The sequence below is a fragment of the Zootermopsis nevadensis genome, unplaced genomic scaffold (genome assembly GCF_977971745.1).
Source record: "Zootermopsis nevadensis isolate Lab colony 2312 unplaced genomic scaffold, Znev_1.0 Znev_ptg000020l, whole genome shotgun sequence".
Taxonomy (NCBI): domain Eukaryota; kingdom Metazoa; phylum Arthropoda; class Insecta; order Blattodea; family Termopsidae; genus Zootermopsis; species Zootermopsis nevadensis.
In genome coordinates, this window is record NW_028259152.1 from 15,590,184 (window position 1) to 15,607,137 (window position 16,954).

The 16,954-nt window shown below is 33.6% G+C and overlaps 2 protein-coding genes and 1 long non-coding RNA gene across 17 annotated transcripts in view; 2 read left to right on the forward strand and 1 right to left on the reverse strand.

Annotated features, from left to right (window-relative positions):
• pod1 (coronin) overlaps window positions 1-6,655 on the forward strand; it is a 43,983-nt gene extending 37,328 nt beyond the window's left edge. For all 4 annotated transcript variants that reach the window (XM_022076524.2, XM_087351949.1, XM_087351950.1 and 1 more), the window contains one exon: window positions 219-6,655. In XM_022076524.2, the coding sequence (XP_021932216.2) occupies window positions 219-227 (9 nt within the window). In that variant the 3' untranslated portion in view covers window positions 228-6,655. The remainder of the gene's footprint in view (window positions 1-218) is intronic.
• LOC110835860 (uncharacterized) lies at window positions 1,186-12,876 on the reverse strand. Of its 3 annotated transcripts, none has more exons than XR_002545043.2 (3): window positions 12,737-12,876; window positions 12,098-12,319; window positions 1,186-9,318 (listed from the first exon to the last, which is right to left on the reverse strand). It is a non-coding gene; the product is annotated as an uncharacterized LOC110835860 (long non-coding RNA). The 3 variants fall into 3 exon arrangements; XR_002545042.2 differs by having other exon boundaries at window positions 1,186-9,323; XR_002545041.2 differs by lacking the exon at window positions 1,186-9,318 and adding an exon at window positions 10,500-11,489.
• Window positions 12,112-16,954, forward strand: part of LOC110835859 (fatty acid synthase) — a 236,087-nt gene continuing 231,244 nt past the window's right edge. For 7 of the 10 annotated variants that reach the window (XR_015535963.1, XM_087351947.1, XM_087351939.1 and 4 more), the window contains exons 1-3: window positions 12,112-12,286; window positions 14,218-14,370; window positions 16,319-16,492. Coding sequence is in view for 9 of the 10 variants with exons in the window: in XM_087351947.1 (XP_087208073.1) it covers window positions 12,112-12,286; window positions 14,218-14,370; window positions 16,319-16,492 (502 nt within the window). In the remaining variant the exon portion in view is untranslated. The other 3 variants (XM_087351943.1, XM_087351944.1, XM_087351945.1) reach the window with 3 other exon arrangements.

Below are 16,954 nucleotides of genomic sequence, written 5' to 3' on the forward strand. Positions count from 1 at the left end.
ATGTGGTTGAGGAAAGGTGGTGGTGACATTTTGGAGCCGACATGGTTCTGGTAACCATGTGGGTGGGAAGGATTTGCAGGAATTGATGCTTGGAATTTTGCATATTTTGCAGAATAGTCCCATCCATAATTCACAATATTCTTTGCCACATATTCACATGGGAGGGGTAAAAGAATTAATGTACGATAATGTTTTTTTAAATCTTGGATCTGTTCCAGGATGACTGAGCAGTGGCGGCATAAGAAACAGACGTGCTGACTTGGGACCAGTTGCATTTGAGAAAGCCCAGTGGATTGCATCATGGAGCAAATAATGACATTCACACTTGCTGTGCAAGATAAGGATCACCTTCATTGTTTTATCTGTCAATGATAGCTATTCAGGGCCCAGGAATTTTTCTCTTTATATGCCTACCTGCTTGATTATCACTTTATTAAGTATCTTAAGTTTGCTGTTCCATGTCAGTAATTACAATGTTCAGTTTAAGAAATCCAAAAGAATTAGAATACTCTGACATGCCTTGATCTCCATACTTATTTGCATACATTCCATGTCTTTCACTACTGCAGTATATATTACAGGCTTATAAGTGCTTTTCATCTTAATATTTTGTTCATTTATATAGAGAACAAAAATAGAGAGATCTTGGTAATGTGTCAGAATTTCCTTGAAGCTGTCATTTACAAATCACGTTCTTTCCCTGTTGGTGACTCGTTAATTGATCTGCATAGATCATTTTATTAAAAATATATGTTGTGATAATAGGCTTAAACCTTTAAATCATTCTGTATGAAGTGTTATAATTAAAATCAGTATTATTACTGACTAAATGAAATAGGGAATTTAGAAAATGATGTTAAATGGAAATTTTCTACATTTTGAATAAACAAAACATATATGTTGAAAAAAATAAAGTATTTCCAAAGAATTTAAAGTTTTTTTTATACAAAATCAGCAATAGTGAAAGAACAGAACTCTTCAAGATAAACAAAATATCCTATAACAAAATTAATTTTGTAATTGTTTTGCATTAAAACATAGTTATTAGAGACTATAAACCTTCTGTTTATTAAAATAAAACATAAAAGTATCTCTCAAGTTTGGTTTATCATGGACAGTGGCTGGTTTTGAAGAAGGAAAAAGGCAAAGAATGAAAACAGTATCACAAGGCCAAAATAGAAAGTATAGGTAGTGGAATTATTTATTGAACATTGCTTTTAACTATTTGGCTTCTGTTTAAATAAATTACACACACACATACACACATTGAATTATGGAAAAATGTCTTATTTTAAAAAATTGAATTTTCAGTTTACACAGAATCATTAAAACAAAAGTAATATCACAAAAATGAAATGAAACTCAAGATCATTGCACTTCACTTCTGTTTAAACAGATTATACTCATTATTGTGAAAACATTACATATTACATTCTTCTCTAAAACATATGAAATTACAAGAAGAGTTATGATGATATTACAAAGTAAAAATGAAAACACTGTTCGAAATCATTTGGCTGCCTTTTAAATTATATTCATACTTATTATCATCAAGACAATAAAAGTTACATGCTACATTTCTTGTGTTCAAAATATTGAATACATTACAAAAGAATCTTTAACAAAATGAAAATACAATATAACAGGGTCAGGTTCAAAATTTCTTAATGCTCTTTACATGTGTTAAAATTATTTAGTTGTTCTTTAAACAAACAGACATCATCAATGTAAAAAGTGTTACTTGCTATCTGTATTTCTGGTTCGTAAAATATTAATATCTTCACATAATGTATAACTTTGGCTTTTGGGTGAGAGCTGCATTAAATATTTGGTCTTAACCAGCATTTTGTCTAATGTCTCTTTAGCAAATGCTGTAGGCAAACATAAAACTAACATCTTTACATTCACCACTGAAAATTTCCATTTAATATCAAACTTACATGCAAATAGCATTTCATATTATTGTTGCTTTTTATCTTAATTACAAGGTGACTGAAATTAAATGTTATGTATTTCTTCATTAATATTATAACTACATTGTTTGAGGGAAGAATTATAACCTCAAACTGAACTCAGTAATGAGAAAATCTGGTTAAAAGTGGTGCAAGAAATGACTTGCTAGATTGTGGAGTAGCGATTCTATGAATTGGAACTCTCTTTTGGGAGAGAACTGAATCAGTTTGATCTGCATTGAATAGTTGGTTAGTTACAAATATTTCTGTGCTACTATCTAGTCCATTTTTGAAAGTTTGTAAATACGTAATTGCTGCTCTGGTCTTATGAACTTTCAATGCAAATTAAAACATCACAGTAAACTTTACAATTAAACTTAAATAAGGGTATTTGCACAAACTTGTGCATACAAAGTTTTTAAATATAAGTTTATTGATATTAGTGCTTGTATAAAATATAACTGCTCATCCTAAATGAATATATTATTTATAATATATAAAATAGTATTTATACATAATACATTTCTTTTGTAAACCTTCCAGTGCACATTTTTTATTTGGGAAATTACAAATTTATTTTGATACTAATGTGGAAAACACTAAAGTGTTAGGAATGAAAATATTACAGCATATTTATTGGCTAGATAGTATACTGTTTACAAACATATGTAAAGTCAAATGTTCACTATTTGTAATTTCCTACAAAAAAAGGAAAATGAAATATACAGGGCTGGCACATAAATAGTCTGATTTTATATTGATGGGATAAATGTATGTGTTGAAACATTGTTAACATGGTTAATTTTTAAGCTTCTCATTTGTTTGCATGTAATGACTTTGGCATTAGAATATTAGATGGTTAGGTATCCAGGATTGGTTTGAGTGATAATTTGATTTTTCTACACTATTGCAATGTGTGCAACAAAAGTCATCATTTGGGAAATCTTTGTTTGTCCATGTGCTTATTTCAGTTCCATGAAGTTCTGGGTTGGAGATCAACACAAAAATTTGTTGAAGAAAGTTCATTTTCATTCTGACTCAGTTGTAATAATCTCTGCTTTACACATGGACATTTATGAATTTGTTTGTTTTTCCTGATTGAATATTCATGAGGTGTGTTTCAAGTAAAACAAGGTGTCTTACATACTTTTGTACTGTAAGCTATTTTTAGATAATTTTGTTATAAAAAATTCACAATGCCATTGAACATTGTAAGCATACATATTTATACTTACAGAACAAGAGTTCTTCAACTCTTTTTCTGCTACATAGTTTATTTGTGACTGTATGGCACTTTTATTTCTGTACAGTTTATAGCAAACACTGGTGAAATTGGGCTGTCTTCTGGGTTATTAACCTTCAGGTGGTTGCTAACATTTTGGAGGAATATATCACCCCTCTCATAACACAGAGAACTATGATTATTTTACTGCCATGAAAAATTTAATTCTCATTGATAAAATAAATTAACAAACATATATTTTTAACCTAACATGTGGTTGCATGATAACTATACCGTATATCATTTTGTCATCTTCAGCACCCCTTCATGTTTGAAAAATACCGGGTTGGAATGTGACATATTTCATGGCTTTTCTCAGTCTTTCCAGAAACATGCTCAATGTCTTATGATAGAATGTGGCTACTGCCTTTCATATTCTTCTCATGTCCTTGTTCACAGTTATTCCATCATTTCTGACATAATGCTACGTATGACCCGCAAATAACAAAGCATTGGTAAATAAATGAAGCTTATTAGTCTTTATTTTTAACAAGGGTGGGAGGTGTACAGATGTTTTCAGATTGCACTTTTTATTTTACATGGCTCATTGGCTTTCATGTTGATTTATTGATAAAAACCTGCTGTTACAAAGCTAGTCACACTACAGAGACAACGCTGCATAAAGACACAACTTTGGCTTGTATATCTTTAATTATTTGCTACATTTAAAAATATTTTTAATGAAAGCCATAGATCTTATATTATTTCATATACAGATTTTTGCCATATTAACCTTTTGAGAGAATTTGTAAGGAGTTCAGTCTGAGTTCCATGTAAAGTAGGGGCTGTATTAATCAAAATTAAATTTGACTAACTTATAGTGTAGACCATCAACACCAAATGTAGTCTAAAAGTAGTTTCACAGGTATAACATGTGCCATGTGCATCAGTGGACAGACAGATAAACATAACCTCCTCCGTATGCTTTTACTTCATGTACACTGTGCAAAGAACATGAGAATGAAGTGTCTTTTTTTTAACTTTGTTAGTGTCGAAGTATTATAAAGTTACAGATGCTTCAGAAGTTGGATTATACTTCTGTCCTGCATATGTCATACAAACTGATGTGTCAAATGTAGTAAAATTTTAAAACTCTCACTTTTTCCAGATATTGAGGTCAGGTTTTTTACCATAGTTAAACTGCATTAATTACCACACAGGATTTGCAGGGTTAGTGGAAGTGCTTGTTGGCATTTACTGATTAGTATATAAGCTTAATAAAACTTAACATATACAGGCCATCTTTACAATATGAAGTATTATGGTGGACCAGCAGTAATTATTGATAGTTACTCAGGAAAAATTAGTAATCACATTGTCAGTACTAGATCAAAGTTTTGTACAGAACATTCATAGTGCTGTACTTTATTTAATATGTTCCTTTCATGAGAACAGATTTACACAGTAATCCAGCATTCCATAGTGGTGCCAAAAATGCATTTTCTTTCCTTAGCCTGAGTAATTTTAGTATTGTGTGTAGTTTTTTGTTCGTCATTGTTCAGATGCTCAAATGTTTGGAGTTTATTTGTATTTTAATTACATCTGATGAGAGGTCATTTGAATCGACTTATAGAATGAGAATACCAAGTTTTCTGTTGATCATGACATGAACCGGTAATGTAGCTTAATGTACAGCCGGCCCTCAATATTTATCTTTAATTAGGCCCATGAAACTGTGACAATTAAGGGAACAACATGCAGAGAAATATGTATACTGACATGTTATAATGATAATTTGTTACAACTAAGTCATGAACTTAAGCATTAAACTATGTTTTGGGCAAATAGACATCAGTAAAGACTAATCTTGAGATGAAAATGGCTACATTCTGGGATGTGTAATGAAATCTAATGTAGGTGCTTGTGATGGACGCGGTAAACATCACTGAAACGTGTCAGTTTCTACCAGATTACGTGGCGCAACATTCATACTTGTCGCTGTGAGAACGTGAAACCTCATCTGTCCTTGAGATTATCAAAAACCCTCTTAGTCTTATGCCTTATCAGAGTAAAGTTCATTTTATCTACCTTAGCTTTATGAGAAATCCAAATAATAACTTCTCCATTTTCAAGAAAAAAATTTCTCTATCACTTACATTTGTTGTCACTGTTCAAGGTGGTATTCCGTGTTCTCATCTGATGCATCTCATCAACTGCACGTTTGGCAGCTTCAAAATTAGCAATAATTTTAAATTTCGTTTCCAAAGTGGGGACTATTCTTGAGCATTTAGGTTTCTCATTGACTTTGCAGACATGGGCACTGTGTTGCAAAAATAAATCAGACAGAATTGACAGAGAACTGGTTTCTGAACCTCTCGCTAGGGGTGTTCCTTATAGTCTGATGCTGCTGAGCGTTATGTATATGACATGCGAGACAAGTGGTGACATGATGACATATGAATACCCAGTGACAGGTATGGAAACGAAGGTTTTAAATAGTGGACGGCGGATATAGAAAGCACTGGATTGGGAAGCAGAAAGATATTGAGGGCCTTCTGTAGAAGAGTGGAAGTACAGGGGTTCAGGAACAAAGAATTCAGAAGATAAATAATTTCTGTGGATTGAAACTATAGTGATTGGAGAGTGTTAGCTTGTACTGACAACAGTTGTAACTAGATATATTTGAATTTTGTAAATTGGGCTTTGGAAAGAACAGTCCGTGTGATTGAAAGACAACTAGTGGAAGTTAATATGAATGAAAACTAAAGAAATATGTTTTTGACATACATGTTCTTTGTTTATTATCATATAAGTAAATTTAAAACTGTCAGTTTTAAAATGGAGGTGTACGTAACAAGTATAGTCTGCAATATCAGGTCATCTTAATTTTTTCATCTTCTGCAGGAGAAGAAATATAGAGCAAGAATCACAATTTCTTTTAAGCCTGAGCTTGCTTCTTTTATTTTGTAACATTTGGTAATTTTACAAATATGGTTGTTTACCATTAGTAGTCATCATTAGAACAACTAAGAAAATTAAAACTTGTTCTCTTACAGCACACAAACAACAAGAGAATGTTTCTGTCACAGGAACTGTGCATGAAAGGTTATGCAGAATTTGTGCATGCATTTGTGTTGTGAATGGTGACAGATTGCGTGATATGTGTATGCAGAGATGATGTGCATAACTTAACCATGTTGTGAGAAACCAGTCCCATGATTTTGTAGTGTGTACATTTTCCTCTTAATTTTCATAGCATAAATATATATCTGTGAATGATGATGTCATAGTATTATAAATTAACTTTTCAACCATGCTGACTGAAGCTGCATTGTTGTTACAATGCAGCAAAGTCTGAATCATACAGTTTGTGTTACTTTGAGAGATTCAAGTACTGTATGAAGGAAGGGAATTCTTATAGTATGTCTTGTGTCTGAAAGTGTATGGCATTTTTCTTCACAATAAAATGATAAGCCATTTTTATAGTGGTATTTCAGAAGTTTGTTAGTTTTAGAATCTAACCCATGTTTAGTAAATCAAATCAGTGATTGACTTCAGGCTGCAGTGTGGACACGTGTAGATAACACCAGGGCTTTTGAGTGTCTTATTTTATAAGGAACAACTGGCTTATTCTGTCATTGTGTCTGTTCGAACCTAATACCTTTTGGAAAAATATTAACAGACTTTTATGAAACTTGATCTAAATGTATGCCTTGAGGGTTTACCAACCTTTGAACTTTCATCAGCAATGGATCCAAAATTGTGGCCATTCAAACTTGTGAGATGGAAACAATGCTAACACCAGTGCTAATGCAACATTCTGAAATTGTATGTGATAATACATGATCAAAAAACGTTAATCTTTTATTAATGGTAATTTTTCAATAGAATATAAAACAAAAGCATGGCAGCCATTTGAAAGCTACAATATTTAGATTCCTTGTTATGGTGTTTTGGGTTAAGTTGGATTTAAAGTTTGAGTTGGTGTTCTCTTCGATGGTGATAACTAATGAACCATTTCAGTTGGCGTTTGCAGATTTTTATGGAGGTAGATATAAATGTTCATACAAATTATGTATGAATCATTCCTTACATTTAAAATTATACATTGTCAGGACTTTTTCCTTCGTCTATGTAATATCATTGTCAGAGAAATTTGGTCATGTCGTGTGTTAAAACAGAAAATATCGCTCATGGCTGTTCCAGTTGAAAAGTTTACCAATGTTTTTTTATACAGTGATCAAAGTAATAAGAATATAATGTGACTGTTAAATATGCAGTAGTTGTTTTCTTAACCATGTGAACACAAATAAAGGAAATCCGGCACAGGAAATTGATTATAAAGTCCGATTACGTGACCTTGGAAATCTCCCATGTAGTAATTGTTACGTAAAGGAAGTATTGGAATTTGTTAGATTAGTTAAATTTTAGAGTTAAAGAGAAGTTGTATTCAGTCTTTAAAAGTAAGGTGCACAACATACTCATGTAAGAAGATGGAGGGGGGGGTATAAAAATGGTACATGCATGGTGTTTTGCAGCGTCATTTTGACGCAGCGAAACAGTTGTACGGTAAGCCACTTCCCTGTTTTGAAACAATTCACAGTACTACAAAAACAAGTATTCATCTATTCAAGGATGTTGCCATACATGAGGTTGCGTGGTAAGTGACAAAATAACCAAACAGGTGTACTTCCCAGCATAATAATATTTGCCGTGCTACTAACAACAAAAACATTTGCCATATTCATAAAATTTTTGCGCGATAAAAGACGAACCCCCCCACTTTAAGATAATGAATTAAGAAAAATTATCGTCTTATATTCTGGTAAATACGATATATATGCATGTTAAATCTGACTTATTACCTGTGTGACTGATTCTCACATCTTTCATAGATTAAGCTGCTCCCTTATTTAGACACAAAAGAGGTTCGGATTGGTGAATCCTCAGTTGAATGAGGCCGAGCGAGAAGTGCTGGTACTTGCGCAAAGGACTGATTTTGGTCGTATGAGATGGACCCGTACGAAGCAAGCGGGGGGTGGGGGGGGGGGGGTGGGGGGGTGTTTTGTTTTGTAATTCTAGCTATTCATACAAGAATGAATTTGCTGAGGTTTAAAACGTTTTGTAATAATAAATGTAGCCTTTCAGAAGTGTACAAGATAAATATAAACAAGGAATGTGGCAGTAGCAATGCTTCAGTTTTTATGTTCCACAGCTATTTCCATTCTCAACCATGGCCCAAAGAATCCTTTTGTTCTATGTCAGAATAATGATTTTATTAATTTGTTCTGAATATGTATGACCCATCTGATGATAAAAGTGTTGTACAGAGGATAGTTTTTACAAGGAACTGGAAACTATAATATTCTTTTCATTAAGTTCCATTCAGTTCTCTAAATATCATATGAAAACTCTGTTAGGAGGTACTAGTTCAGTATTAAGTAAAGAGAATACTTCTATTGCTTCTCATGTATCTGTGTAAATAGTTTCTTTATTTGTATGATTTATTGGATAAACATTTTATTATTTAATGGTGAAAGAGCATAACTTTTGTCACTGACTGTAACTACAGAAGAAACTCTCTTTTGATGCCTCAGTATATTTACCACTGTAGTGAATACAGATATTTTTGTTCAGGAAGATGATACACAATCGTTCTTTCTGTAAGTGCAATTAATAGCTCCGTGAGGTTTATAATGAAGTCCATATTGCAGACAAATTCTGGTAGGATGCAAAGAAAATAATACAGTAATCTCTCCTTCAAATGCAAATTTGCCCAATGTGGATTTGATTATACACATGAAGTATTCAGCTCAGCTGTAATTCTATCGCTTGTCTTCACTGTGAACGGTAACTGTCTGACATCACTTGGACACTACACAAGAGCAGCTGAGTTGCTATAGCAGCAGAGGGGGGCTTGCAGCTTTAGTAATTAACTTACTGGGTACTCTGTCTGAAATATGGATTTATTAATCCCAGCATGGTTAGAAATAATTATTGACTTGATAACAATTCTTTATAGCCATAAATCTCGATTATTCAATGTTGTGTCTTGTTCCAAACTGGTATGAGATGATCTCTGCATGCATATTAAGACTGCTTCTTCGCTCTCTGCTGCCCACCATTTTCGGTCTCAACTCACAACTGTACTGAACAGAACCCAAAGCCATAGCTACAGCATACCACCCTCTTCTAAGTCATGTAACTGTTAGAGAAACCTCTCCATCTTTTAATTAAATTTGAGAAACACGAGTCAAAACTGCTAGAAAAATATTTGTTTCACATGTATTTTGACTGATGCATTTACCACTATGAGAAACTACACAAAGTAATTTGCAATATTATAGCAAATTTTAATGACAATATGTACATAGCGCATTAGGTACCATTAAATTTGAGTCACAGGGTTATGTCTTATCTTCACCAAAATCATGGTTTTCTTTCATACTGTCTCTGTCTCATTTACATATTTCATCTTTTAAAACACTTAAAGGATTCCAGATAAGAGTTTAAAGACAAATTTATTAAAAGATATCTCAGATTTTATTTTGGAACAGTTCTCAAGTCACTGTAACAGTCATTTTACATGGTACTTAACTTAAGCAAAACTACTGTTCGAGTTGGAATCATTGGAAAAAGTTATGCCCTCTTTCTTTCCATTTTTATTCTTCATCTTTTTTCTTTCCCTCATTTGCTTATTTTCTCACTGTCTTCTGTTATTATTGATTATGTTTCTAGACCTATAAAATAAGGTTTAACTTGAATGAGCAATTGATTTACTTAATAAGGAGAGGATGGTTAACCCTGGCTTTGTGACTTTTTACAACCCAATTTACACTATAAATATTTATAGTATTATGAAGCACTCAACAGATATGCATTGTCATAAATGAATCAGCAATAATTCATGTGCATGTGACAGTGCAGGAACTTGTATTCCACCAGAACTAATAAAATGTTTCTTGGACTTCTCAGTGCAGTGTGAATATTAAAGTGCTCACTAGGTACAAGTTCACATTTGTGTTGATATCAGAAAACAAGATCACATAGAGAGGTGCTGTTGTGGTTTGAATTTAGATGTAATTATCTTATTTTTGCTTTCATTCATGAAGGATTTTTCAGAAAATAATAAATAGTAGGACAATATTAAAATTAATCTTTAAATGATTGTGATACTCTATTCAGCTGGCTCAATAACAATAGCAATATAACAAGCTCTTGGAAACACAGCAAATATCAACTTCTCTTGATAGACCTTGTACAAGAGTTAGCAAATTATAAGGAAAACAGAAATGGACAGTTTTATGCAATTAAACTATGATAAATGTATTTTTAACATATTTTTAATTTTTCTGAATGAGTGACAAGACTTGTATATGGTTACAAATCAGATCATGCATTTTGTCCTAGTTTTCCAAGGAAGAGTTTAGATTGTGTTTTATGTCGCAGTTACAGAACAAGGAAAATTAAGAATATTATGTATTAACAACTTTCTTATTTTACTTATCTGAGATTTTAGGATATTTCATTCAAGATGAACAAGACATTTAACTTGACTGATGGAAGTGAAAAGTATAAACAAAACTTGTTTGGAGGCTGTGTAGGAAGAAACCGCTCAGAAGACCTGAGCTTTTTCAGAAAATAAAATTGCTTTTAGACATGTTCAGTGACAGTTTAATTAGAATTGAATTATTCCATCTATTCACCATTTTATAGGATATTTACTTCTATGTACCTGAGACAAAACTAGTCCCTAATGGGCATAGTATGGCAGCTATTTCCGAAATACATTTTGTTTTTAATATGTGTTACATGTATTATGTAGTTTTATTGTGAGGGATAACTATATATTTTACGACAGCGTCCTTCGAATGATGTATGAAGATCCTAAAATGGCAGTTTTCTGCAGTTGCCTGATGTTGTGTTCGCCTGGAATGTTGGCCAAATATTTTCTGAGTGACTTGGAGACAGTTCCAGTTGCTCAAATAATTATTGGGATTATTTTTGCTCTCATTTTCCACAGTCGCTGTATTTCAGTGAGAAGGTCCTTGTATTTAAAGATCTTCTCTGCTTCATTGTTAATTACATTTCTTTATTATTATTCCATTTATTCACCGTTTTATAGGGTATTTACTTCTATGTACCCGAGACAAACCTTGCCCCTGAGGTACATAGTGCAGAAGCTATTTCCGGAATACATATTGTTTTACAACAGCGTCTTTCGAATGATGTATGAAGATCCCAAAATGGCAGTTTTCTGCAGTTCCCTGATGTCATGTTCGCCCGGAATGTTGGCCAAATATTTTCTGAGTGACCTGGAGACAGTTCCAGTTGCTTATTATTATTGTTATTGTTATTAGATGTAGATTATTGGAATTAAGCCATTTTGTTTAATGAATCATATATGCATTATAATGCATAATTTTGTATTTAAATGATATAAAATTAAAACATACCATTTAAGACAATTGCCATATTCTGTAAATACTAGTACCATTGGAATTCACTGACGTACAAACACATCTTCATATTCAGCTACTATATGAAATCGATAAATTTACTCTTTTCATGTATTTTTCTTCGTATAATTTGAGTCACAGTAATTCACTGAAGACTCAGCATCCAATAGCCTAATGTAAGCAAGTGATAGAAGAAATTAGGACTTCAAAGTCCAGAAAGGCACACAAGGGACAGTATTCTAAAACCGTATGACTCACATTGCATGACTACTTGTTTCATAAATTGCAGTGCTTCTGTAAAATATAGTCTCATTTACTGAAGGCAGATTTATGTAAGCTTTCTTGCATGTTCTGTGGTTAGTGGTTAATTTTTCCAATTGCTGATAAGGAGGTATAGGATATATTCAAATTATGTACTGTGCCTATGTAATGTAATGTTTTATTTTATTTACAGTAAAACATACCAGTGCTGCCAACTATGTCTGTGTCAAACAATGCAAGTGTACAATGCGCACAGCCCTCCCCTGGTGAAGAAATTGTCATTTCAGGTCTTGCAGGTTGTTTTCCTCAGTCAGAAAATGTGTACCAGTTACGGGATAATCTGTATAAAAAAGTGGATATGGTGACAGATGATGATTCACTACAGAAGTTCAGTGAGTATTTATGTTAGCATGAATTTTTACAGCCTAGAACAGAAAAGAGAAAATTAAGAAATGAAGAAAACAGGGAAATCTGTATTGACTACATATTAAAAACTTAGACAGTATTAACCAGTGAGGTGGGTATGATGTGAAAAAAAACATGCATAATTTTTATTGTAGTTTGGTATAACTTGTATGCTGTCATGCCTTATCAACAACTCCATTGCAGAAGGTATGATAAATATTGTTAATACAACCAAACATATTGGGTTTATTAATTATTTTAATTAGTTCTAAGTGGCGGTGCTTTGTGATTTGAAGCACCCTGACTTTGAATCTATACTAGTCAGCATTATGGCAAGACCTATCATAAAGATAAGATAATGAGTTCAGTGATATATTTTGAGAGTGAAATTAGCAATGATAGTGACATGAATGTGAAATTCTTGTCAGGCATCCTACCTGCATCAGCTGCAATGGTGAAGAGAGATGAAGTCAGCTGACTTTAAGTCGAAGATCTCAGTCAATGCTCTGTCGTGGTCCCCAAATCCTCGTATATTTTCTTGTTACTAACGTACCACAGTGCGTTAGTCGCAATTCGTATATGATTAAATTGTAACACTTGTAGATTGCAGATGTGGTTGCAGGCAGCAGACCTCCAGATCGGGCATGCGTAATTCATTACAGGGCGGACGAGCTGCTTGTAGAGCAGCACACCATACGTCCAATGTTTGAGCTGCCGAGTGTCAAGGATTACCCAAACATACCGTGCTGTTCTCACTTACTGTACAGTCTCTCCGAGAAACTAAATTGCAATGGGTTTTCGGATGCTTCACGAAGTCTTAAAGAGTGGTGCTTTTCGAGACGTTGATAGCAATTCTCTAATCCCGTGGCCAGCGATCCAGGGTGCCGTGGTAGGCCTCCAGATAACCGATATACAGGAAGTTGCTACGAGAACTGTATGTCGTTCAGATACACACTGAACAACACAGGGAAGAATAATCCACCCTGAGCTACCCTAGCCCGCATGTTACGACATGTGTATGTAGCAGGCTGGAAGGATGTTTGGAACCAGTGGCAGTCATATTATGAGAATATGGTCTTCGTTATGTAGGACGGGCAGATTAGGTTGGTTAGTTTTGACCCACATGGCTTCGAAAGCTTTAGCCACATCTATGAAAACAGCGCCGGTTAGCAGCTTCTCGTCAAAGTTTCTGTTGACCCTTTCAACAAGGTCGACCAAGTACAACGTCGTCCTGTGTCTGGGTGGAAAAAACACACTGGTCGTCACACAGCAGCCAGCGTTCATTTAGTTCCCGGAGGATCCTGGTTCGAACTCGACGAACTTGCTGACAGAGTCAAGAAGACGGAATTCTTCAGGCCTGTTTCTACTAGGCCATTCGCTACATTTATACGGCGCTGTGGCCCCGCCGTTACCACTCTGTGACCTCCAGCCGGAAGAGACAATTGTAAACAGTGCCTCTGATGTTATTCACATACCATTCATTGCAGCAGGGCCGGATTTGAACAAGATTGTCATCAATATTTTCAAATTGCATTTAAAATATAGCAAAGTTTCGTGTTCATATATGCTGTTTGTGCCTGCTGTGCACCATTTCATTTTCACATTTTGTAATTATACTTACTGAGCATTGCACCATCGTGTTCACTACAAAATCTAAGTAGAATGACAATACATTGGGGACACATCCTATGATTCTTGTGGCCTTCGTCGTCTCGTCTAGGTGAATTCCGGGGGATGATATTGAAACACAGCATGACAATTTCTTCCAGGTTTCTCTAATGATTCATGATTTGCAATGTGTGTTTATGATTGTGCTGGATAGAAGGTTCAATATATAATTGTTTTTATTCAAAAATTGATCATCTTTGAAAAACGTTCGGACTTACATAAAATTTTGTGACATATTTTTTCTGTATAGAGCAACCTATGTTACCCAAGCGGACAGGAAAGGTGCCTAATGTTACGAAGTTTGACGCATCATTTTTTGGGATTAACTACAAACAGGCGCACATTATGGACCCAATTTGTCGTTTGCTGCTGGAAAGAACATATGAGGCGATTGTGGATGCAGGTTAGCAATTTTATAATGATTCTGTATCTTTGAGAAATGTATTACTCCTGTTCTGTGTATTAATTCAAGAAAAGTAACTGCTGTAACTATGTTCATCATCATTGTCATGCTTGTATGAAATAATAAATACATTTTGACTTGATGTTATCCCATAAACATCTGTTTAGTATGCTATCGCAGAGAAAACACATGTAAGTGTTATAATGTTATAAAAGATTTACATTACTTCAGGAATATATTCAGAATACATAATTTGTAAAGTTAGAAATTAAGTTGCTTATATATATATATAGCATAACATAATCAATGAATTATTTTTCTTTATAAATAAAATGTTGAGAGACATTTCAACATATATCATAGGTTACACATTGAATTTAATAATTTATATATATATATATATATATATAAACAAAATCAAGGCTGTGTATTTGAAAGTATGCTGTTATCACAACAAAAAATTTCCAATAGACAAATGAATAAGCAGAGCAGAAAGAAAGAAGCATAAAGTTGACAGCAATTTGCTACATTTTATTTTTGAATAAGAAGATGCATAGGCATGTGTCAGTGAATAAATGTTATGTTGAAAACATACTCTTGTATTTCTACAAAGTATGTGTTCCACTGCTATGCTTATATGAATGATGCTTATGGTAACACTTGTGTAGTGCAAGTGTGATATGATATATTTTTGTCAGCATTCAGGATGCAACGAAAATAACTCTTGTGGATACTGTGTATACTATTATCTTTTGCATAACATGAGACATGACATCATAACTGTGATGCAAAATCAGTGATTGGCAGATAAGAGTGAAAAATTACATATAAAGGCCTAGCAGAATTAGCATAGCACAGAGAAACTTATTGAAACATATAAAATCTCCATCATAGTTTATCTGTATGGATGACATTTTGTGGTCCACCCAAGTTTTGTATTAAGATAAGTACATTTTACTATATTGTTGGTGCAAAATATGCCACAAGTATTATCAAAAACTGCTGGAAATATGGTAAGTTCAGAAAAATGAAATTGACATATACAAAGATTATACATTATGACCGGAATGACCTGAGGAAGTAAATGTTGCTTTTCAGTTCACAATCTTGTATTTCATCATATTTTCAGATGTTCAGAAGTGAAAAATATAAAATTATCTTTGAGGGCATAATTGTACTCTCATATGAAATAACAAAAATTTAGGCTATTTGAGAAAAAATTGCTGAAGAGAATATTTTTACTTCAAGAAATATGGAATTCAAGAACACAGGAAGAAATTATAAAGTCAGAAGTGTTTACTTCATTCACACTGTTAGCAGAGATTAAATCAAGAACTATGAGATGGACAGACATTGTAGCATGAATGGGTGAAGCAAGGTGCACACAGTTCTGAAACACAGTTGGTTATATCAGTTTTATTTGATAACACTACTTGTGAGATTTGTCATAACAGGTGGTTAATAAAAAGGTGGATCTTTGCATTTGTGATTATTTAATAAAGCCCTCAAAATTTCTCAGTGATTACGGTATATACGGTATTTGACCATTTTTTGATAACTCATGGATTTTGACCTCATAGTGCCCTAGATTTGGATCTGTGCAGTTTCTGCTTGTGAGTGACACTAAAAGAAAAAGATTTTGTGAACATTTCACATTCCTTGTAATTGAAATATTTGAAAACAAAAGAATGTCTCCATTGTGTGTCAAGAAATATTTTCAGAAGGTGCAAGGCCTGCTTAGAAGCTGGAAGTCAGCACTTCATGACTCTTCTGTAACATAATTGAATTGGAGGAAAAAAAAACAGACACTTAATTCCTGGTGGATGCAGGTTTCTCATTCAATAATACACCTGTGACTTGATAAATCTACAATCCTGTACTTAAGACCTCACATTGTAAAATTTCATAGAGGATGTTTGTATTGATGATACTGAATTTTTTATGTTAGGTGTCAACCCTCATTTCTTAAAGGGACAGAAGATTGGAGTTTTTGTAGGTGCAAGCATTAATGAGACAGAAAGTGTTTGGTTCTATGAGAGGCCCCATGAAAATGGATACGGTCTCACAGGTTGTGCTCGAGCTATGTATGCTAACCAAATATCCTACTGGCTTGGCATCACTGGTAAGTTGTTCCTGATTCCTAGCAACTTCACATAGTTTTGTCTATTTAGTTATCTCTACACAAGGACCTCCAAATTTAGGCACAAGCATAACAGTAATTATTGCCTAGTTTCTGCCTGTGTGTCTATAAACTTTGGCCCAGAATAAATAGATTGAGAATTTTTGTTATTTTCCTCGATCCATTCACACAAAGCAGTGCTAACTTAAAAGAGACCAGGGCTTCTTCCCTGGACACCATCAGAAATTATCCTCTCACTCATTACTACATATTCTTTGCAGTTAATAATGTGTAACTGAATAAGCCTGTAAACACTCAAACTACCTGTTTACATTATATAATGCCACCATTCTTGATGAATGGGTTTTGGTGAAATCAAAGTTATTTGTAATGTTTATTTCTCTATGCAGGCTTATTTAACTAGGGAAATTAGTATTATATGTAGAAGTAAAACATTACACATTT